This window comes from Dromaius novaehollandiae, chromosome 8 (assembly GCF_036370855.1).
Source record: "Dromaius novaehollandiae isolate bDroNov1 chromosome 8, bDroNov1.hap1, whole genome shotgun sequence".
In the NCBI taxonomy this organism is placed as follows: domain Eukaryota; kingdom Metazoa; phylum Chordata; class Aves; order Casuariiformes; family Dromaiidae; genus Dromaius; species Dromaius novaehollandiae.
In genome coordinates, this window is record NC_088105.1 from 22225736 (window position 1) to 22249104 (window position 23369).

Sequence of the window (23369 nt, forward strand, 5' to 3'; positions counted from 1 at the left end):
CATCAAGTCAAACACAAAACATGAGGAACTAATAATTCTGAAGAAGCTGTTTGGACTCAAGGGTGTGTTAAAGTACCTAGTAATTCTTACCTTGGTGGAACTGGCAGTGTGGGACACAGCTCAGGTGCCTTTGGATTTAATGTGTAACTGGAAACATTCAAGTTGTAAACACAGAGATAAGAACCTAAGAAATTAAAAAAAATCCAATGGTAATTTAATATTAAAGTCTGTTTTGGGGAAAAACTCTTTTTCAAGTAAGTTTTGGTTTCAATTCTGTTTTGATCCCTTAGCAGGCCATATCCATCAGTGATATTCTAGTGGGAGTGTAAAAAACAAATTCGTTAATGGGTAAATCTAAAGCAACCTCTGGGGCATCTAGTCATGTAGGCTTGACTACAGTTCCCATTTACTGATCTTCCTGGACAGCAGGCACACTATTCATTCCTCAGGTCTAAACAGTTAGAGTTAAGGCAATGGAAAAGCCTTTAATGACAGAAGCTACAACAGAATTAGGCCCTTCATGATACAGAACAGAATACATATCTACGAAAAAGCTAAACACTTTCTGGGCTAAGGTGTCTAACAATACTCTGCTTCATTATATAATGCTTCTGAGAGAGGAATGTTTGAATGCATTCAAGCCATTCAGAATGCAACACTGCCATCTCCCTCGAGATAAACTCCTAAGCATTTTTAGTGTGGAGGGAATTTCATGTAATTTCGTTCAGTTACACTGAAATTACTTATGTAATATCACAGGCATTTACAGCGTTCTGTACATACCAGAAGACAGCAAATTATTCCAAAATGAGATTAAAACAAATGTCATTTTAAATAGCAGTTCTTGCCAAACAAAACAAGAAAACCCAAAGGGACGGAACTCTGACCCCCAATACACACAGCTAACACTCGTGTGGTCTGCAGTTTATGCACACCCCACAGATTAAGGGTCAGGCCACGGTTTATCTATTTGTTGGAAATGACTGAACTGGAGCTGCCCCTTTTGCAAAACAGTTACTTCAGACATCATGTTCATCTTGAATAGCAGAATTAAAAAAAAAAAAAAACCTCTGTGGAAAGCTTTGGGCTCTGATTTCTAAAGGGATAACAATTTTTGTATATCTCTAGAATTAATAATCCCACCATAGTTTTAAATCAATTTAAAAGAACCAGTTGGACAGGCTTCTCAAATAGCATATGAGCTTTATCCACCTACCGGCACCCCCAACAAACTACACTAGCTCATTTTCAACAGCCAGTTTTCAGCTGGATAATCTCAGCATCGGGCAGAAATGAATCAACAACTTTTGAATTCACATAAGAGAGCTGTAAGATTTCTGAAAACTGTGGCTTTGAAATAGGTCACAAAGAAGTTTTATTTCCTGTCATTATGGACTGCTCAGGAAATTAACGGTAAGAAATGACTCCCCAGCATACCAGGCATATCAGCGATAAAGTGAAAGCTGCTCAGCTGTTCTACAGATGCATTAAGATATTCATGCTCTCTGTGACATACCATTGTTCCTTGCAAAACTCTGGAGGTCTTCCAAAGAGCTGAGTTGCTCTTGTGGACAACTAGACACACACAAGGAAATGGAACTGATTTTGAGGCTTTGCATTTCCAGGTTGCATGAATTAAGAAAGAACACATACCTAGAAAGAAAAAAAACAATCCTCTTTTCAAAAAACAAGATTTCTGGTATTCATAGGTTTAAATTCTGAGCCTTCTTTTCATCTTTTTAAAGCATTATAATGCAAATGGAATTGTTTTTCCACACAAAATGAAACAAAGATTTTGAAGCTAAAAGTTATGAAGTAATGTGAGAATATGCTACATTTTTACACTTTATTTTAAATTCTTAAATGGAATTAAAATGGCATCCCCCTGTCAAGGGGCATCCCATTCCAAGAGGGCGAGTTCTGATGCACAGGTATCCGACAGGATGACTGGGAATATCAACATGAAACTTCTGTAAATACAAAGATTTGGGCATACAGAATGACTGCTGTTTTGGCAAAAGTCCTATTTGCAATCCTATTTAAGAAGAAGCCAAAAGAAAGGATAAAAATGTAGCACATTTTCAAATTCCATCTTAACTTAGAGCTTCACTCACTATTTTTCAGCATTTTCACACCTTCTTGTTTATTTTAAGCGTGTACATGCATGTATATATGACTGACAACTACAAGATGTATATCCTGTGAAGTTTTGCCCAGATCTCAAACATTTGTTTTATTTAGGCATTATCTGATGTACTTACTTTTTATTAGTCATGTCCTGTCCAGAAAGGGGTGCTCCTTTTACAGGAGAGTTCTTCCTACCACATATGTTCCCGAAGCTGTCGTATCCAAGCACAAGTCTTTCTGCAGCACCAGCCATCACAGCATAGCCAGTTATAAACATCTATTAAAACATTTTGCTTGTGAAATCATGCTACCATATCTTTTCCCTTCCATTCCATAAGTTTCCCTTTTAACCCATGGCTTTTTGTTGTGTGAAAGCAAACAGTTAAATCCAAAATTCACCCCTATGCACAAGGCCAGAGCAAGTAATATGGACAAGTTAAGCCCTATTGTCTCTTTAGAGCTTTTCCTCATTTATCACAGAAACTGGAAAGTATATAATTAAGCAGAGTATCACAGCAGAAGAAAGATAGGACTCATGATTAAAACAACTGGAAAGAAACAGTAAGGTGTGAAACAGCCTCTACCAGAGTTTCTGCGTGTCAATAGGCAAGGTCACTCAACCCACAGCTTTTCACTCCAGCCACTAACTGCCTGCTCCTCATTTTTCAGGGTGCCCTTCATGACATACCAGGCCAAAATATCTGCAGAAATGTTGAGTCCTTGCAGGTGTTATTGAATTTAATCAGAGGTATATTTTAAACATGTAAAGTATAGTTAAAATGTAGGTTATCTCAAATTTCAGGAAGATGCACCCTTTAACATGTGTGCAAAAACCTGGAGAGAGATCCACAGATGAAATTGCCACCACTGAAGGTCAGGTCCCAGTAAGCCTCAGGGGCCGCAAAGCACCTCCACTCACTGAGTAGGGGACACACCTTGGTCAACACAAGACACTCTGTCTATGAGGGCAGCTTAAATCCTGCTCTTGTGCACCATGACGGGCCAAAAAGCCGCTTGAAAAGAACCTTTCCAAGTGCCAAGCAGCAGTAATTCTTTTTCTGTGAAGTTTGTGAAACCTTGAGCACTACTTTACTTAACACTTTATTCATAGCACTCCAGTTATTGAAGAACTTGGTGATTCAATCACCTCCTCTGGTTCATGGGGTGTGAACCACATTTCACATATACAAAGGGCAACATGCAAGGCTCTTGGCTACATGCCAACTGCTGGCAGCAGCAAGTCTTCTCAGTCCCACTTGAACCACTACTGCTTTGCATGGGGTAACCAAGTATCAGAAGTGCTGGAGAGAGGCTGTATGTACCAGATCCAGCACAACTGCTTTATTACTTAAGATTTAGTGCCTTTACTTTGCTATTCCAGTGGATCCTGGGAGGTCTGGGAACCTACATTTTACAGGTAGGCACTTAAAGTGGCTGCAAGTACAAATCCTTTCTAGGTCTGTTTCTTTAGGCATCTACATCCAAACGTAAAAAGTCTAAAACCTAAGCATTATACCACACTTGCAATACCCAGAAAGAAATTCATCATTCTGTATTTGATAAACAGTTCAGATCATGTGTTAAACAAAGCCTGGGGACACAGAATGACTGAGGAAGATAAAAAGTAGCATTAAATAATCACCCACTCACCAAATAAGGCAGGCATCTCATGGAAAGAGGAGTACCTCATCATGGAATTAAAACTAAAAGAACATCTGCTAGCAGCAAAATTAATCAGGGTGAAACCTAACGATATAATGTTGGGAAATGGAGTGGGGGGGGGGGGGAGGGGGAGAAGCCCTGAGGGGACAAGGAGAAGAAAGCTGGTAGTGTGGAGTAAGGGCAAGCACGCACTGGCAGATTAATTTATCTGCAGAAAAGTAAACATCAAAAGTAAACTCCAGTCCTGTATATACATGGAACCCGAAACATATGGGCAGGATTTGAAGTCCATGTAACGCACACTGCGGCAGAGCACTGCACCACCACAAGTGCTGCCAGCTCTGCTCCAGTGCAGTCCCGGGACCCTGATGCCTACGCCCGTTATTTATTTCACCTCAGATTTCATACAGTGTAGCGCAGAGTCTCTTAGCTCTGAATCTCATTTCTCTTTCGAGGGAAAGCATGCTTACCAAACCAGCCCAGAAAATAAAGAAGAGAAACAACCAGAGAAGGTCTGTGCACTTTCTATAAACGACTGGTCTCCATTCCCTCCGCTCAGAAACACTATCTTCAGGATCCTAAAACGAAAGAGAGGAGGAGGGGAAAAAAGCTCTCTGAAACTAAAACCAAGTTTCAAATGCCTGAGATGCCCCAAAAGAGAGCGACCTGGCACATGAAACGCCAAACACCGGGCAGCTCTGTGGCCTCCGAAGTCATGCCGCTGGGCCGCGCCGCGCAGCGCTCCCGGCCCGCTCCCCGCAGTGCCGGCAGCGCCCGCGAGCGCGGGGGAGGCGCGGGGTCCCCGGCAGCCGCCGCACGCCGCCTGCGCCCCGGCCCGCGGCGCCTGGGGCACCTCCCGCAACGACCGGCCGCGCCCCCGCCGCTGCCCCGGGCCCGCTCCGGCGCCGCGTTCGCGGGGTGCCCGCCCGGCGCTCACCTGCTGCCGGCCCTCGCGCCGCGCCATGCTCCCGCCCGCCGGGCAGGCCCGCGCCCCCCCCGCCGCGCAGTGCTGCGCCGGGCCGGGCCTCGCGGCGCCGCCGGTCGGTGGCGGTGCCGGGCGACGCTCCCGACGGGGCCGGCAGAGGCCGGGGCCGGGGCCGGGGCCGGGGCCGGGCCCGCCCGGGAGGAGCGCCCCGGGGCCGCGCAGGGGCGGCGGCCAGGGGGACCCTCCGGCAGCTCCGCCCGCGGCCGCGGGACGCCCGGCCGCCTGCCGAGCGCTCCCCGCCCGGGCCGCGCGGCAGCCCGGCCGCGGCCCCGCCGGGGAGCTGCGCTTGCTAGAGCGAATGGCATTTTCTGTCCCCCCGACCTGCAGCCGCAGCCCGAGGGGGCGCGCCGGGACGCAGCCCCCGGGGCGGCCAGGTGCCCCCGGGCTGCTGCTTCAGCGCTGCCCCCGGGAGGGGCCTGAAGGCCGCCGAGCGCCCGGTGCGAGCACGGGGCGGGGTGTGTGTGTGTGTGTGTGTCACGTTTCCGAGGTTCTAAAAGTTATTTTCTTCGAATAAATTCAGCCACTTCCTTCTTGCGAAGGGACCCGCGCAGCCTCTCCGGGCGCAGCAAGGCCCCGGCCGGCCCGGGGCGCCCTCCGCGGGGGGCGCTGGCAGCCGCGGCTCTGCAAACCCGCACCGGCTGCGTTGGGAGGTTGGGTTTTCACCATTAATTAGTTCATTTGTGGAAATTACTGTAGATTTTTCTACTGTTCCTGCCAGTGCAGGATGTGGCCCACTTGGTTGGGAAAAGCCAACTGACATCCCCTTGGCTAGTCTAGTTGCATTATCAAAATACCCCCAACCAGTCATAGATCCTCCCCCCCTTTTTTGAGGGGGGTACAATTAAATTGCACTGACATAACTGAGGGTATGTATATGTTAGATCATAATTACCTCTCATGGATGTCGGTCTGAATTCTGTGTGCGCAGGACTACGCACACTGAAGTAGATCGCTACTGTGATGTGAATGACCAATGAATGCAGAAATCACCAGCCAGTTTTAACGACCTGTTTTCTTATGCTGTCCCTGGTTTGTATTTTCACTATGCTCAGCTCTATAATATAATCTAAAGACAACTAACGGTATAAATTAGAAAACAGTATGAAAAGTACATCTTTTTTCCTCTTCCATGAAGGTCAATGGAAAAAATGTCCTCCTTAAGCAGCAATGCAACATCTGCAACCACAGTAAAATAGAAGTAAGTGGAAGCTGTTGTGAAAAGCTGTTTAAGAATTGGTACAGCTTGTGCAGGAGACGGAGCATTTTTGAAGCATTTTGCTTAGAAAAAAAGAATTTATTCCAGTGCTCAGGCAAAAACACAGAATGAAACTTTGGTGACAAATTAACACAGATTTGAAGGTAAATTGCTAATATGAGAAACTGGGATTAAAAAAAAAATGAATTTCTGCCCCAGAGTATTTCAGGCTCCTTCTAAGCTAACGGGAAATAAATACAATTTGTAAACGTAAATACATTTTTCTACAAAGTTAGTCTGTGTAGTGTTTCTGAAATTGATTTTTTTAACTGAATTTAACAGAGCTTAGTACAATTCTGACTTAAATTAAAAAACAGCACAAATGGGGTTGCTGAGAAAACACAATAGGAAGGATCTCTAACAGGCTCACCATTCTTGTCTGTATCAGTGTTGTACTTTTTAATGTTCATTGTTCTTCAGTTGTACAATGTTTTAAGAATTTGTGTAAAATTTAGAATAAAACATTGTTTAAAATTTAGTACACTTTGCAGAAGTAATTTTGTGTGTGCAGAATGTAAATAGAGGACATAAAATAACTTTTCCATCAATTTGCACTGTTGCACTTTTAAAATACATGGTAAAATATGCACAAAAGTAAAACTCATTTTCCTTTGAAATATGAATTTCTGTAAAATTTCATGTGAAACGCTTAACTTTTTCTGTAAAAGAAATCTAGTATTTTGAATAGATCAAGAAAAATAACCAAAATTATTAATAATTATTTGGAACTTACTTAGACACAAAGAGTAACCTTCTTATCTGATTGGGAAAATCATTCAAAAAGGACCATGCCAATGATGAAGGTTAATATTAGAATTTGATGGCTTGCTATCATCAAATGCTAATATTAGCGTTCATTGTTGATCTGCCTCTTTTTGAATTATTTTCCTTAAGCTTTGTCTTACATTCTTATTGTGAATAAAGGAGAACAGCAAGCTGAACAAAAAAACCATTTTTTTAAAGCCAGGTTCCAAGCAGCTGAAGTTCCGGGGGGGGCGAGGGGGGGTACCAGCAGAACCCCACCGTCAGGAGGAAGGCCCCCTTTCAACAAACAGTATCAGTCATAATTCTTGTTTCCCTTCAATCAGAATAGGAAAAGTCATCTCACACTTGATAGTAAATTCTTCAAGATTTTGATAGGAGAAAGTTTAACTGCAAATTAAATATTTTAATCGTCATTTTTTTCCTGAATTTCAAACATCAAAGAGACCGCTTGTTCTTAGCAGCTGATCAGTAATTTTATTTTACTTCACTAGGTGGTGCTCTGCTCCATCGTTCATATGTCACTGTGTCACTCACAGTTTAACCCGCCTGGTATGTTGTGCTGGGGCACTGACGGAAGGGAGATCAACATTTTTAAAACTACTCCTAGTTTTTAAGAGCTTTATCTGCATGTTGTCCATCTTCAGACATGTTCATCTGCATCAGCAACAGAAATACTGCAGCATTGAAAACTCATGAGCACTTTTCTCTGATTTTGGTTCGAGGGTTTTGTCACAAAGTCACCCAGAATACATGGAAGAAAAACAGGCATAAACCTCGTCTCCTGACTTCAAGCCCCTGCCTTAATCACAATATTCTTTTTATACCTTATGAGTGTGTTGTTTATTCACAGAGAACAAATCCTGGTGCACAAATCCTGGTGCTGCCTACATTTAGGGCTTCCCCTTCCCACCAAGAAACTTAGCTGGTTAAAACTGGGGCAGGGATAGGGGGTGAAAGAGAAATGTTTTGAATGAGAGCATTACAGTTCCTTGCTAGGCTGGTTAAGTGAGATTACTACTCCTGTCTGTATCCCCCTCTGGGTCAGACAAGGCAGAGACAATAATTATTTTAATAGCAGGACACAGCAACTGAGAAAGTCAACATAAAAGCAAGCATTTTCTGCCTAATTAGAGGAGGCACGGCTGGGTATAATTTCCATTACTCTCAGATGATCTTGCTAATGTACAGTAGTTTAGCAAGTAGGCAGTGTTCTCCATACGTAGCTATGTTATTTGGAACATCTTGGATTGAAACACCCAGAGACTGAGCATAATGCCAGCTATGATGTTCAAGATGTCTCATCAAATTGCCTGTTAGCCAGGTTTCCTGATACTTTCTCCACTCTAAGACCTTGTTTATGACATTGTCTCACTTGAACCATTCAGACTGAAATTTCTCATGGCACATGTTAAAGATTTTTTGACAATTTCAGACCAAATTGTTCAGTCATTTCTAAGAAAGAAGTTAGAGAAGAAGACATTAGGGTATCCATGTTAAATAAAGGCAATGGTCTTTTTTGGTAGTAGTAAAGAAATTCTTACACGATCATGATTTGGATCAAAAATTTCAAATGGCCAAAGGGAAGCAGTGCTTTCTGCTTCTTATCATATCTGAGACGCTTCACTCACATTCACTCAAACTACTTTGATAAATCACTGTAGGCTCCGTCATCTTTCTGGCCTTCATAGCTAAGGAGTCTGAAGACTGTCTGCATGGTGTATTCCTGAGCCTGCTTGAGCTTGTTTGCACTGCCCTGAAACATGCTTCTGACCTGTCACGCACTTTCGCTGTTTTGCTTGTGTCTCAGTGATTGTTCTGATGGTGTCCAGGCACAGTGGAAAAAGAAGGATCCTGAGGTGAATGTGGAGAAAGACAAAAGGAAGAGTGGCTCTTGCTGGTAAACAGTTTCTTGCAGCTGATGAGTGTTGCGCATGACATGGTGAATAAGGTAAGCAAGGCCTAGGAATTACCAGAGGAGGATCAAGGGATTCACAAAAGTCAGTGTGAGCAAGGATCATTAGAGCATCTAATTTAATGTTGTAAATGGTGGGCCATTATGCTTGTGTGTTCAGTAATCTCTGACTGACTGAAAGCCAGAATTGGCTCAGCGAAGACGTTAGAAGCAGAAGTCTCAAAGGGAAATGGAGGACTGTGACAGTAGGGGACTCATAGGCAATGAGAAGAGGTGGACAGAAGACTGGCAGAGGAATAGCATGTAGCACCGGAGGGAAGGCTAGGACTAGATGTGAATGAGGCTGACAGCCAGGAGGAGATGGCTGAAAAGGAAGGGGAAGACTGGACAAAGAGGGACCCTGAGAGCTAAGGCAGATCAGGATTGGTATAGGGAAGTATATAACTGGCAGGTAAAGAAGAGAGTAGATCAGAGGAGAAGCATGAAAGCTATGCAGGGGTTTAGAAAGCAATTGCACAAGTCCGGAAGGTGCATAAGGGATTAGAATTGTGGTGAATGAGCAAGATAATCTAGATCTGCTAATACCACTCCCCTGTGCAGCTGCAATATCACCTTTCCTCTGCTGCCAGCAAACATCCGCAATGCTCACTGACAAAGTGTCCTGTTGTACTCTGGGCTGACTGGCACCTCAAATCACCCTACTCAGTCTCTGATCAACCTGCTAGTACTGTCGGTTACTCCACTGGATCAGCTGGCAAAAAGGTCTGTGCTATGTATCTAGCGTATCCAATCCTTTTCATGACTCATGTTAGTGTCTTTATGATGCCCGATGTTAGCTCTTCTGTCTACTCATCTACAAAAACCTACCTGATAAAGCTATAAAAGAATATGTTTACGGCTGGAAAATTAAGTACTCTGTATTATCCACATAATCATGAATAAAAATTCACAAAAGATAAACAGTATTCTAGTGGTGTTTCACTTCTCAGCCCTAAAAGTCACTTGAATTTAACAAGCTAATCATCAATTAATAAGCCACTTCCCCATTATTTCCAGCTTCCAGTGAACAACCATTCCACCTTATTATGGGTATTTCCAATGAATTGAGGGACTCAATTTTTATTCATTTCTGAGTAGATTCCTCAGAGATCTAGAAGAATAGACTGTGCATCTCTCATAGCGCAGCTACATAGCTTCAGCTTACTACTCTTCATTACCAACCCTCCTGTTATTTACCAGTCCTATGAATCATTCAGGGAAGAAATACAACGCCACAAAGTTAATTTGTTTCAGTTTCCTGACAAGCAAGTGGATATCTGCACAAAGAGCTCTTTCAGCCTTGTCAATACACAAGCTAGAATACAGTCTGACCCTAGGAAAGTATTCTGAACATGTTTGCTGAGCTGAAGCTGATAATAAACTTTAGAGCTGACTCATTTCAAGGTCTTGGAACAGAGCTAGGGGGTCAATGTCTTAGGATTACATTGTACTTTATTTACAAGTCCAGACAAGAAATAGCACTAGAGCTGTAGCTTTGCAGAATGTCAGAATTACAATGTACTTATTAAATGTTCTGACTGATAAATGGCATGGGTAGCCTAAGAGTAAAGAGCCTGAACTGGAAATACTTCCACTGTTCAGGACTGTTAATGTCCCTCTCCAGTCCAAGGAGTAGACATGCTCATACATCTCAGTGCATTCAGTACAGAGAAGCACTTGGACTGCTCTTCACAACATACAACAAAAGCCAGGGAAGGTTATTGTTTGAGCTTTGGAGAAACTGAGAAGTGAAAGTGCAGGAATGATTCGGATTTCAGTAGGTTTTATAAGGCCGACTTCCTCTGTAAATCATGTAAACGGAAGCAAGGATGGAAGCAATTCCCGAGAACAGCAAAGGAAACAGGGAAAAACATGAGACAAACCCAAATCAAACAGGCAGCTAGCAAAAGGCAAGAAGCAGGACCACGCAGGCTCTGTAGAAATATCTGTGGTCTATATAGTCAGGTCTAGTTCTGAATGAAAAGAATGGAAGCTTTTCATTAACTGGGTGAAGACCAGGGCAGTGTGTTTTTTAATCAATGCTGAGTTAAGTAACATACCTACTGATATGAGTAGAGGGAAGTCGTCTGTGCCAGCATAGAATCCTTTATTGATAATTTAGTTCCTGTAAGGACAATTTATTTTAATGAAATAGGTTCAGCTATTCAATGTTGCCTATGAAACATAACCATATTGAGTACAGACAGAGAGCTTGGACTGTAGGCTTGATGTTAGGGCCCTTGCAGGACCACTGTGTCTGCCCAGCATGAAGAGCTGCTGCTCTCACAGATTTACCCAGACGATGTCGTTCCCAGGCAGTTTTGTTGGCTCTGATCTTTGACTACAGCGGAAGGGGGATTATGAACTCCAGATGGCAAGTTCTTGTGTAAAACATGACTTTGTTTACAGTATCTTCTAATTCATTTAAGTGCAATTTTGTTGTCAATTTTAGTTTTGGATTTTCTGGCAACTGCTTTCCACTGGTACCCTTAGTGACTACTTAAGACTAATTTCCTGTATTTGTTGCGTCTAGATGTTTGTTGTTTTGCATGGAGCTTTAAAAGCATGTAGAATTCTGCTTGTATGGTATAGTTGTCTCTTTAAAACATAAACCCTTTTACTGTATAGTGAGGCTTAGGCAGCAGCATATATTTTCCTGTTTTCTTTTTCTTATAAATAACAGCTTTTATGTAGAGGAAGCATTAGGTCATCTAGGCCATTCAAACTTACCCAGCCTGATGCTCTCAACTCCACTACAGGCAACCAGCAGAGACTCTACTGACTCTACTCAAGTTTTGAGACTTCACAGTGTGGCCTACTATTGTAATATACTATATAAATGAATAATCATTACTGTAGTGAGGAGCTCCACATCACAGGATAAGGCTCTTCATTGAGTAATATTGTGCTTCTGCAACATTTTATAAAGTTGGATGAGATCCAGAGTTCCACTGCAATGGATGTTAAAAGGACTGAGAAACATGGCATTTTCATTGCTTGAAAACAGAATATTGAACATCCTGCTTGTCAGCATGCCAACAGCAGGAGGAAATGTGGCATTCTGTTTGCTCAGTGGCAACATGCCTCCCTTCCAAAGAACATACAAACTGCTTTAAAAACACTGATGTTTGAACACCAAGTCTAAAAAAACCTGAATGTAGGTATTCATGGTGTGTCAGATAATGGCTCACAAGATGTCTACTATTTATCTGACCTATTGCTTATACTACCTCTGGTTTACCTTCATATTCCTGTAGAGACACATTTTAATAGTCAACATTTCTCATGAATTACTCCCTCAATTAAAGTTTCACCTTAATTAGTCATGAGAGGAAAATGAACGGCAAGTGGAATGCAACAGCCGAACTAGCAGTCACTGGTAGTGCTACCGAGTGTGTGACAGCATGAGTTACATAAACAGTTCGTTCATCCTTATTAAAGTTACACTGAATCAGCACCAGGGCCACAGATGAAAAACTCTCTCAGATGACTAGCTCTAACTCATAGGAATTATGTAGTCATCTTTATAGAAACCGCTATTTACAGGACAAAGGTCCAATAACTGAAATATCTGCTAAGAAATATGGCCCAGTTCTGCGAACCCAAAATTAAATGTATTATAGCTAGAGAAATAATTCCAACAAAGTAAAGCTTACTCTCTGAACTAAGGACTTCTCTATTAAGAATTTGTAGGATCCAACATTATATGCTACTTTTTCAGAGAGAGGAGCCCTAAAACCTAAAAATTCTTTTCCATGACATTTTAATTTTGATCCCTGTTATCCAAAAGGTATCAGATATTGTCACATGTTAAATATCAGACTGTCTCTGGTAATGTCTTCTCCTTTATGTACACATGAAGCCCAACTAGTTAGAGCAGCTGGACGCTAAAAAGAGAAGCCTCACAGCTCCATGTCATTGGCCAACTGTGCTCCATTTCAGGGGTCCATCCATACGTCAGGTATCGACATAAAGTTGCATACATTTTTTAAACAAGTCACACTAATGTTTCTGTTGATTGTTTAAAGTAAAAGAAGAAACAGCTTTCCTATTATAGCAGTAAGACTAGTATTTACTGCATTTGTAGTATTCTTACTGAAGTTAATTTTGTTTCATTTCAAGACTATTTTTAAGAACTACATTCTTCTGAGACTTCTTTACAATTAATAGCACTGCTTCTGTAAGAATAACTCATTCACTGCCAACATAATGCTTACTACAGATTCCTGATGCAGCTTATGAGCAACTTCATGTTATAAAATGTATTTGTGGTGAGATAGATATCACTTCTGTAGTAGACATTGAGACAAATGAAAATTGTACATAAATGTCTCGATATTGCGGCAGTGTTGATTTATTTTCATCATTTGCACATAAATCTAGGAGTGTTATATATCTGTTGTGATTAAGTAACAGAAAAACAGTATGCCTAATCCATTGCATTATTGATAAAGTTATGGGATAGCTACTGTACTTTGTTAGTCTTCATGCAATAAAAAAGAGTTATCGCTCTACTAGCTGTTCCTGCAAGAACTACATTTTTCCTAGTAACTACATGTTGTAACAATGGAGTAAACCATTACATAATGTATGATATAAAAACACTTGATGGAAGGTAAAAATATCTTTTGGAAGTAGCTATTTGAAGAAACAACATTTTGCTGCAATCATTACATGTTTAATAATGGAAAGACACTTTTTGAAAAGAGGATGTTGATCTTTCTTTCTAGTGACTAAAATTTGAAGTGCTCTGAGCAATGGCCATACAATACGGTTTCCTGTTCACGTAACATGTTTGCACAATATAAAGTTGCTGATAATGCTAACTACTTAGTAAAGATTATAAAACCCAAAGGACGTGCATATGATTGGGAATTCCCATGATCCTTCCTGTCTACCAGTAAAGGGGATTTATGGTAACGTGCCAAGACTTCTAACATCTGTGGAACGAATCATACAAACCCTTCACCCTGTTAACCTGTGACCTTTATGCTTCAAATTTCTGTATTTACACAGTCAGATACGTAGCCAGTAGTAATCCAGCTTTCTGTCAACACTTGGCTTAGAAAACAACATGCCACAGCAAGCAATGATTTTAAATTTGACTCTTTTGTGTATAAAACTATGCTAGGAGAGTTAGAGTCAGCAGGTGATTATAATTCTGCTTTAGCTCTGACTTCTCTTCGAAACCATAGAAATCTGCAGGTCAGCTAGTGGTCTAGCTACTGTTGCTGAAAGGGAGCCATTTTGCAGCAACCAGGGACAAACCACCAACTTGCACACCATGCGCTCCCATACTTGTTTGTAGCCTCTGCCATTAATATTGCATTGGCTTGCTCATTCCTGCAGGAAATATTTGCATAGGATTGGAATCATATGTAGGGATCTGGCCTTCAGATCTCTGCTCAGTTCGTTTGTGCCTCACTAACTGATGTCGAACAAGTGTCTTCACCTCTCCATGCTGCAGTCCTGCCCCTTGGTAAACAGGGAACAGCTGTGCTCTTCTACTCTCATAAAACACCCTCAAACCAATGTACAAAAAGCAAACTATCTTTGCCACAATAATTTTGTTCATTATATTGATCTGAGTATAGTCTCTTATGGCAGAATGTAAATATAACAAACAGTGCAGGGAAAAAGATATGTATATTACATGTAAGTTATAACACGGATACTACTTGTATGACAAGATTGTTGAACTTTTAGAAAAAGTGGCCACTGTACATCATATTTTCCCTATTTTCAGCTGATTTGTTAAAGAAAAACAGTTGAAATAACACTATCTTGTACCAGGAAGATAGGCATCAAAACCACATATATTTATTTTAGATAATGTAATCTGAATAAAGACATTTAACTGTGACATATTTCCCCCAGGAATCAGCTATCTGCAAAGAGGCTTCAACTTTCACATCACTGAGCTGTTACAGATAGAACCTGATTTCCTTGAATTTCTTTTTTGAAAAGCATTACTAAAAACAGGAGTTTTGCATTCCAGCTTTGCACAGGAAAATGCAGTTTCCATTCTCCTGATACACAGCCCCAGAGAAGTATATATTGTATGTGTACCTGTGTGTATGTGAGCTATAGAACCCAAGGAACTTGAGTACGCATGTTCTGCATTACTTATCACTCTTCTTATAAAAGCGTTACGATACAAATGGTGGAGTCCAAAGTAAATAGTCTTTCAGCAGTTGATTAGTAATGTGTGTCATGGATGTAGCCTGTAAAATGATAGCTGGTCAGATCTTAGGGAAGTAGCTGCAAGTTTTTTTCCATATTAACAAGCTGTACTCTACGTTTCTGTTCTTATTACTGTGGAGTAGCCTAGAGCCGTTGCTTAAAATGCATGAAGATACTTATTTTCTAAACATCATAAGCTGCCAGTATGGACACAGAGTCTTTGTTTCTTCGTACTCGATTTTTAAAGCTCTCCTGTTAATATATTTGCAAATGAAGCCACTACTTGCGCCTTTCCCATTGCAGCTTGCTTCTCCCAAATCACACAACACTGGTCCTTCAGTATTCTAGAACACATCAGTATTCTGGATGTATTGGTATTTTTGGTAACCGAAAGGAAGTACTATTGCTCACGCTGTTGTTTGTTGCAAGCTTCAATTGTTTAGAAATCCTTATGTGTAAAACTCACTTCCTTCCCTCTAGTGATCACTAAAGTAGCTTTTTAGTACTAGCCTACTCTGAGAGTTTTCTTTTTTATGCAGCTCTCCATTCCTCTTTAGACTCAGTTGATGTATATCATGGAACAAACAGTGACAGATGTAATACAGAAAATGTGTTGGGATATAGAAAACAAAACAACTGATGTCTCAGAAGTTCGAAGATCAGAAGCAGAAGTTCCAAGCTTGTGGTACTTGAGGAGGATTACAACAGGAAAATTAATCAGAAGAGAGGAGAGAAGAGGAGAGATCTGCAGCAATGCATCTCAGGACAATGATCATAAGGTCTCGAGTCATCAGGGAGCAGAGAGGCCTTCTAAGCATAGACAGAAGCCTTTCTCAAACAATCTCTTGCTATCTTTTCTTAACTATTCTTTCTTATAATACAAACAGAATGAATTCAGAAATCCCATGAGCCTCATTTCTGGTCCATATTTCAATGGCAAAATATAGGAACAGACCAAATCCTGCCTGTCTATTCAGGAAGATTATAGTAATTGTAAAATATTAAACAAAAGAGTTTTAAGGTTTGGGTGGAAAACCAAAACCAGACATTCAATATGATTCTCATCTGTCATTGCTCATTGTGGTAAAGGAGCAAACAAGATATGGAGGAAGTGCACTAGTTACTATATTTGCTGTCCTTCCTAATGTCTCAACAAATGAACTGCACAGCCGTCACACCTCACGCCTGAAACTCTGCAAGGATGGCAACACCTTTGTCAGAAGGTGCCAGTTTTCCAGGACTTGTGAATATTGTTTCTCAGACTTTGTACAGACCATATAATAATAGTTGCAGAGGAACTGGCCATCTGTAAATGTAATTACTATGTGTAACTTTTTCCTGCGAAGAAGAAGCTAATGGAATCATGATTTCTTGGACTGATTCAGTCTTTTCTTCTGTTCGTGGAGTATCAGTGACGATTATTTTGTTGATGTTGAACTTATTCAACAAATAATTTTTTGATTTTTTTTTACTTTTCTGTTATCAGTCCATATTCTAAACCCAAGTTTGCTGTTCAGCTGTGATTGGCTAAACAAAAGTATATATTACTGTTAACTTCCAATGATATGAGTCTGAAAATATTTATGGAACAAATATTGAACAGACAGTTGTTTCATAATACATATTCAGCACTGGTATAATGAAATGCTCAAGTGTTCTTGCAGATGGGTGCAAACATGACTAAGGTAAACTGATTTATTTATATGCTCAGCTTGCTGATAATGAAAAACATATGCATTATTTTCCCAGTGCTTGATTTAATCTAATTATTATATGGGCAGTAGCACAAATTAGTATGTAGTTGTTAGTATACTTCATATAATTAGTAATTCTAAGGAGGTAATTGTGTGACTTGTCTGTGTTTAAAAAATGACAGCAAAATAATATCAGACCCTGCTAAAAAAAAGTACACTAATATACCATTGATGCTTTACCTCTTTTGACTCAGGCCCACCTACATTCCAGCATCTTTTCCATGGGTATGCATGCCTGTTTACCAGTATGCTGTGACCATACACTTAACCTGAAAGTAATGCTACTGTGAGGATGCTGTTGGCCAGATCCTCATAGTTTCAAGGCATTCCTGAAAACCCAGAGTAACAAACCAGTTGGAAAGCACAAGTACACACTACTTGTCTGTGTTCATCTTGCATTAGCCTCTAAACTGAAAAGGAAATTTTTATGGCACAACACTGCAAATCTTCAGTATGAATATGAACTGCTGAAGCAGCACTACTAAGGGGTGGATAGAGGAGTGGACAATGCAAAACTACCCTTCTATTTGTTGATTCCTAGAAATGAGTGGGCCAAACTCACTGAGAGATGGGCAGATTCATTACTTTGTTTCATTCTTCTGAAAGGAAGCGATGTAAGTACAGGAAATAGAACATGCACTACATACTTCTGGTGTTTCTAACATACTCCCTCGGTGTTTTGCTTCATCTTTTTTACCCTGCTGCATCAAAATTGGGAAAGAGAAAACAGATGAGAAGTGGACAAAAGACAAATGAGTGGCATGGGCTGACTCATCCTATTCACAGCCTGATCAGATTGGACTTCAAGGATTCAGGTGGGCTAATGTGGGGTAGCCCTGCTGTTATAGCTCACTGGATAGACAGACAGTGTCTCTGGAACTGCCAGGCTGGAATTTTTACAAGAGCTACAATTCATTGAAAACAGCAGTAATAAAAGATGAAGTGGAAAAATATACAGAATAAAGTCTATTAAAAAAAAAAAAACCTTCCATGTGCCTACTTCAGGTTGAACTACTCTAGGCTGGCAGTATTCAGCCTGTGATTCAGGGACACTGCAGGTCTGCAAAGACATCAGGAGGTAATCTGCAAAACAATTATTCCCCTCTCCCCCACGGTATATACACAGGAGTGCGCACAGTTCGCAGAGTTGTGTGAGTGCTTCCTAGCAAACATAGACTGTCCATAGCTCCCACAAACTCAAAAGTCATACTATTTTTTTATCCTTTGTATTTTTATTAATATGGTTAGAGCAGCTAAAGTGTGATACTATACAGCAGTAACATTGTGCTTACCCAAACAAAAAGCACTTCATTGTCTTCCCTCCAAGTGCCAAATAGTGCGATGCATGATGGCTTTTTCCTCAAAGTGGCCAAACAGCCACCTTAATAGAAAAGGCTGCAAACTGTGTGCTCACTCATGGAATGATGGGGAGCAGTACACAGACAAGTGTATTCCCTTCTGCAAGGGTTCTTCAAAAACAGAGAAAGGACTCCAGAATATGCTGCAGGACTTGACTTTGCCTCTCTGATAGGGAGCATTTCTTATGATCCATCTTCCCCAGGCCATACTGCCTTGAAAAAGTAGGGTCCAGTCCAAGACCTAGTGATCTTGGATACTCTAGCTGAACTTACTTGCTTTCAAGTGAATTGTAAAAAGGGAATTTGCCCTGCTCCTTGTTCTGCCCTGAGGCTTTAAAAGGATACCTGAAAAAACAGGCAGGAGCAAACCCCGTCTCTCAATGGTGGACATATATTATGGCCCACTGTCCCTGTCTGATGTCATTGATGTTACAGAAATCACAGAGGTAAAATTTCTAGTCGGTAAAATAGTCCCTTCCTTCTTCACCAAAAATACAGCATTTTCTCTAAAGTTCAGTCAGAACCAGTTTTGACCGAGGACAGCTGATGAGGGTTTCAGCGCTTGCCCAGGAATCTGTTTGACAGCCAACAGATTGTTCTGCCATTCTCCTGAACATTATTTCTGGCCTCTGAAATTCCTAAAATAGGACATTTTCTTTCCTATTCTACTATTTACTGTTATGACCCTATTACCTTGCCAGAATTGTCAGTGATCATATTGCTCCCTCAGATAGCTGTTGACTTATTTAGGAAATAGTGTAAAAATGTCTAACACAGAATTAGGTTGTAAGACTGTAAATTATGCGGTAAGAAACTATGCAATATCTTCAAGGTTTTTACAAACAGTTTAAAATTATTTACTTAATCATCCTAATGTATACCCTTTTGGGAACAGCTGCCCAAAACAGTTTTCCTTGTTTGTGGCTTAAAAACAAAACAAAGTAAAACTAGATAAACAGAAACAACAGTTGTCATTAACTCCATTCATACATGCAGAGTCCAGCCTTGTTCACTTTCATGCAAGAGTTTATTCCTCTTGAAAAACCATGACTGCCAAAAATAGCCACTTGGTGATGATGATTAGCAGCAAATGCAAAATATTTATATAATGATATATATGTAGCCCTTAAAGTCATAACAAAACTGAGTCATTGCCCTGACTAACATAAGCAGACACACAAAATGGCTTGGATACAGGAGGAGGTGCAATGGAAAAGAAGGAATAACAAACATAAGATGTGGCCTCTTTTCAGACATACAGTAATGATGACCATAGTCAATCAATGCCTTGCCATTAGCAGGACATCATTCTCTGAACACACTGAGAGGTGAGCTGTGAGGAGCCATATGAAAGTAATGTTGGTCTTTGAAAAGTTGTATTTCTCCAGAGAGGAGCAAGAATATGTTTCCAAAATAATGAGACCATATTTATAAGTCAGTCCTAATGGTACTTGGTTCACTGCAGAAACTGCAGAAGAGGCAATGCCAAATTCATCCCCAGCATCAGAACCAGTGGTATTACTTGCAGGATGAAACTGATTTCTGACTGCTCCACCGGAGCCTGCAGATTGTGCAAACATTTTCTAGTAGGCATACAAATTACTACTTGGAATAAGGTAATTTTCTTCAGTGAAGCCACATCTTTAGTAGGATTAGTCACATCCACAGACGTGGCTCTTGGTAGTGTCTGAAGAACAAGTCCCCAAACAGAGTATTGACACAGTATGTTTGCAGATTAATTTAGCTTTTAGTAAAAGCAAGTAGAAATATCATTTCACATGGGAACTTAACTAGAGAACTCTGAATAGGCAAGAAATGTTTGTTTATGCCTTGTAGCTTGAATGTTTGGATCTCATTTGAATGATGAAGTACAGTAGTGTGGAGACAGAGCTAATCTATAGGTATATAAAATTATGGATATTAAAGATCTCTTTAATGTGGTGTAAAAGGCATAAGAAGAAATCCTAGCTAGAAACTGAAATTCAGTTGAAATTCAGACAGGAAATAGAATTTTTCACCAGTGAATATGATTAATCACTGGACCAAATCGCTATGGGAAATACTAAATTCTTCATTCCTTTAAGAGTTTAGTTAAGACTACAGGCTTTTCTGGAAGGTACATTTGAGTCAAACAGAAATCATGGTTTAGTCACTTACACATTATAAGACACAAAGCAGGATTAACCGGATAAATTTAATGTCCTCTGAGTTACAAGAGGTCAGTGCAGACCACCTGGCACAAAGTCCAGCTGGAGGCTAGTCACTAACAGTGTGCCCCAGGGGTTGATGCTGGGCCCTTTCTGATTAACCTCTTTATTAATGACCTGGATGACAGGACAGAGAGCATTCTCAGCAATTTTGCAGATGATACAGAACTGGGAGGAGTGGCTGATACACCAGATAACTGTGTTGCCATCTGGAAGGACCTTGACAGGCTGGAGAAATGGGTCGGCAGGAATTTCTTCAAGTTCAGCAAAGTCCTGCACCACAGGAGAAACAACCGTAGGCACCAGTACAGGCTGGAGCCAACCAGCTGTACTACCAGCTGCAGAGCAGCTTGGCAGAAAAGGACCTGGGGATCTTGGGGGACAACAAGGTGAACATGAGCCAGCAATGTGCCCTTGTGGCAAAGAAAGCCAACAGAATCCTGGGCTGCATTAGGCAGAGCGTCTCCAGCAAGTCAAGGGAGTGACTTCTCCTCTCCTCAGCACTCGTGAGACACAACTGAACTGCTGTGTCCAGTGCTGGGCTCCCCATGACAAGAGAGACATAGACATCCTGGAGTGAGTCCAGAAAAGATGATCAAGGGACTGGAGCATCTGACATACGAAGAGAGGCTGAAGGAGCTGGGACTGTTTAACCTGGAGAAGAGAAGGCTCAAGGGGATCTTATCCATGTGTATAAATATCTGATGAGGGGCGGGGGTAAAGAAGAGGGAGCCAGACTCTTCACCAGATTCTAACATTTCCACTCCTAGCTCAGTGGAAGCATGCCCTGTCATTGCTGTAGCACATAATATTCCAGAAGTTGGCTACAGAAGCTAAAAGTGAGCCACAGCAGGTCAGCGCAGAAGCCTGCCATGCTGGGAACCATGTGAGAGACACCATAATTGATACCTCGCACTGCAGTTCATTTCACGCCTATCTGGCAGAACAACATTTAGATTACTTCACCTAGTGAAGTATAAAGCCAGTGTTTATCTGAAGAGAGTAAACCACAGATTAGTGAGATGTGGGCAGGGTCTGTATTCAATTTTTCATACATGCCACCAAGCAGCCGTGACATTGCCCAATGGCATTGAGCCCAAGGTTTGTGGAGAAGCAGAAGAGAGGACGCACAGAGATAAAGTCTGGAGTACGGGGATGAGGTGTGGTGCCAGCAAGGCTGCAGCACAGAGATTTGGGGCCCTTGGCTGAGGGAGGTGGTAGGATGGGCAGGGCAGTGCTGAGGAACTGAGGCCCCATCGCTGTTTTAGAGGCGGAATAGACACAGTGGAGTAAAGCTTAGGGGCTGGGAGGGTGATGGGAACCAGGTGTGGTGAGAAGGCAGCTATCAGGGCAGGGTTCCAAAGGCAAGGCAGGCATGAGGAGCAAGACCTGGGGCAAGGGAGGACCATGAGAATGAACCAAGAGCATAATGAGGAGGTGCAGTTTATGGCACCACTTCAGATGTGGGACAGGCACATGTGTGTGGGGCTTGGGGCTGAGGAGGACCACAAGGATGGGCCAGGAGCATAGCAAGTCCCTGCATGGCTACAGAGATCATGGTCCCCAGCAGCATGTCTGAAGCAGGGGCACAGAGTGAGGCTCAAGGTTGCAGACAAGAGCTACCAGATCGGGCCCAGTAGGTGCTAATGATCCAGGGCAGGGCAGGCACAGAGGTAGGGACCAGGGTGCAATGGGGATAAGGTGTAGCACAGCTGACAGGATAGGAAATGTTGAAATGCCCAGATCTTGCCTGTGTGCCCAGACAGTGATAAAGAGGAAGGGGAAAAAAAGAAATCGCATAGAGCAAGTGGCAACCTGCTCTGTCCCTCCTGGAAATAGTTGGCACCTAATGGAGTGCTCTATAAAGTGATTTGTGTCAAGTGACAACAACATTTCTGGGAAGCCTAAAACTGGCTTTAGTGTGTGATTGAACAAGGCTGCAGGTTGTAGCCTGATATCACATTTTAATTTGTGGCAAAGCTGATTAAAAATGTGCCATTGTCTCCTTCTCCAGCTACCCAGCGGAAAGGAAAGGTTACTGTCAGCCCTGCCATGGGAGAAATCATATATCTGGTTTATAATTATTTTAAGCTTCAAGAGTAAAATAATACAGAGTATTATTATTATTATTATTATTATTATTTTGCTTTTCGTTTTTCTACAAAATGTATCCTTTCTGCAGTTTAAAAAGAAACACAAATGATACAGTTCCTGTAGCCAACTAGAACTGAACATCTAAAATCCCAAGAGATGAGAAGTTTTGACTCATATATATGAAACTTGCTGAGTAATGTTAACCCTTAAAACAATTCTGCTCTAACTCTTGCAAACTATTTTGCTGTTCTTCAAACCACATCCTCCACAAACAGAGGATCTTACTCCTGCATCTTGCATAATGTCTGTAGCAGTCGTGCTTTTTATCAGCTTTCTTGGTGCTTAATAAGCATACAAATATTTTCCATTTCTGTTTCGCTTGTTGTGTCTCTGTATGGTTACACTAAATGCTGTGTCATAAACTGCTATGAATGGACCACTCTGTTACATTCCTTAGCACTGAGCAGTACCCTTTCTTTAGAAAGGGGAGGTATAATTCGAAATCAAGCTCTTTTTTTCCTGGGTGGTGCTAAATATCTAAGTGTATATATATTTACATATATGTATACAAGTGAGACTTGCCTATGTATACATACGTATATAGCAATACACATGCACATTGCTATATACGCGACATAAAATACCATGTTTCTGAATATTGCTATGCAAATGTTCTATAACCTAAATATAACTACTGGAACATAAAAGACACAGTGCAACCTACCTGCATTACAGACACATTTTAGAGTTTTACTAAGTTTAAAAAGGCAGAAAGAAATACCAAAATACTTAATTTTATGTCATAGAAAAGACAATCCAATAAAGAAAAATAATAGTGAAATCAAAAGGCAGGAAACTTCTATCTACCTTCCTGAAAACTATTCACGTCTTAATTCTGCATTCCTTGTGAACCTTAAATTCCCACCAAAGTTGATAAAACGCAGTAAACTGATCACTGAGTTCTTAAAATCTGTTCACATAGGTTAGTGAACAAATATTGACATGACTGCAACTGCTGTCTTTAGGAC

The 23369-nt window shown here is 41.3% G+C and overlaps 1 protein-coding gene across 5 annotated transcripts in view; it reads right to left on the reverse strand.

The window, feature by feature from the left end:
* SLC44A3 (solute carrier family 44 member 3) overlaps positions 1-23369 on the reverse strand; it is a 98120-nt gene that overhangs the window by 36475 nt on the left and 38276 nt on the right. For 2 of the 5 annotated variants that reach the window (XM_064515887.1, XM_064515886.1), the window contains 3 exons: positions 2262-2404; positions 1517-1653; positions 91-184 (listed from right to left, as the gene is read on the reverse strand). In XM_064515887.1, coding sequence (XP_064371957.1) covers positions 91-184; positions 1517-1653; positions 2262-2404 — 374 coding nt within the window. Of the gene's footprint in view, positions 1-90; positions 185-1516; positions 1654-2261; positions 2405-3777; positions 4368-4726; positions 5070-5095; positions 5237-23369 lie in introns of those variants that run through there. The other 3 variants (XM_026094276.2, XM_064515885.1, XM_064515888.1) reach the window with 3 other exon arrangements.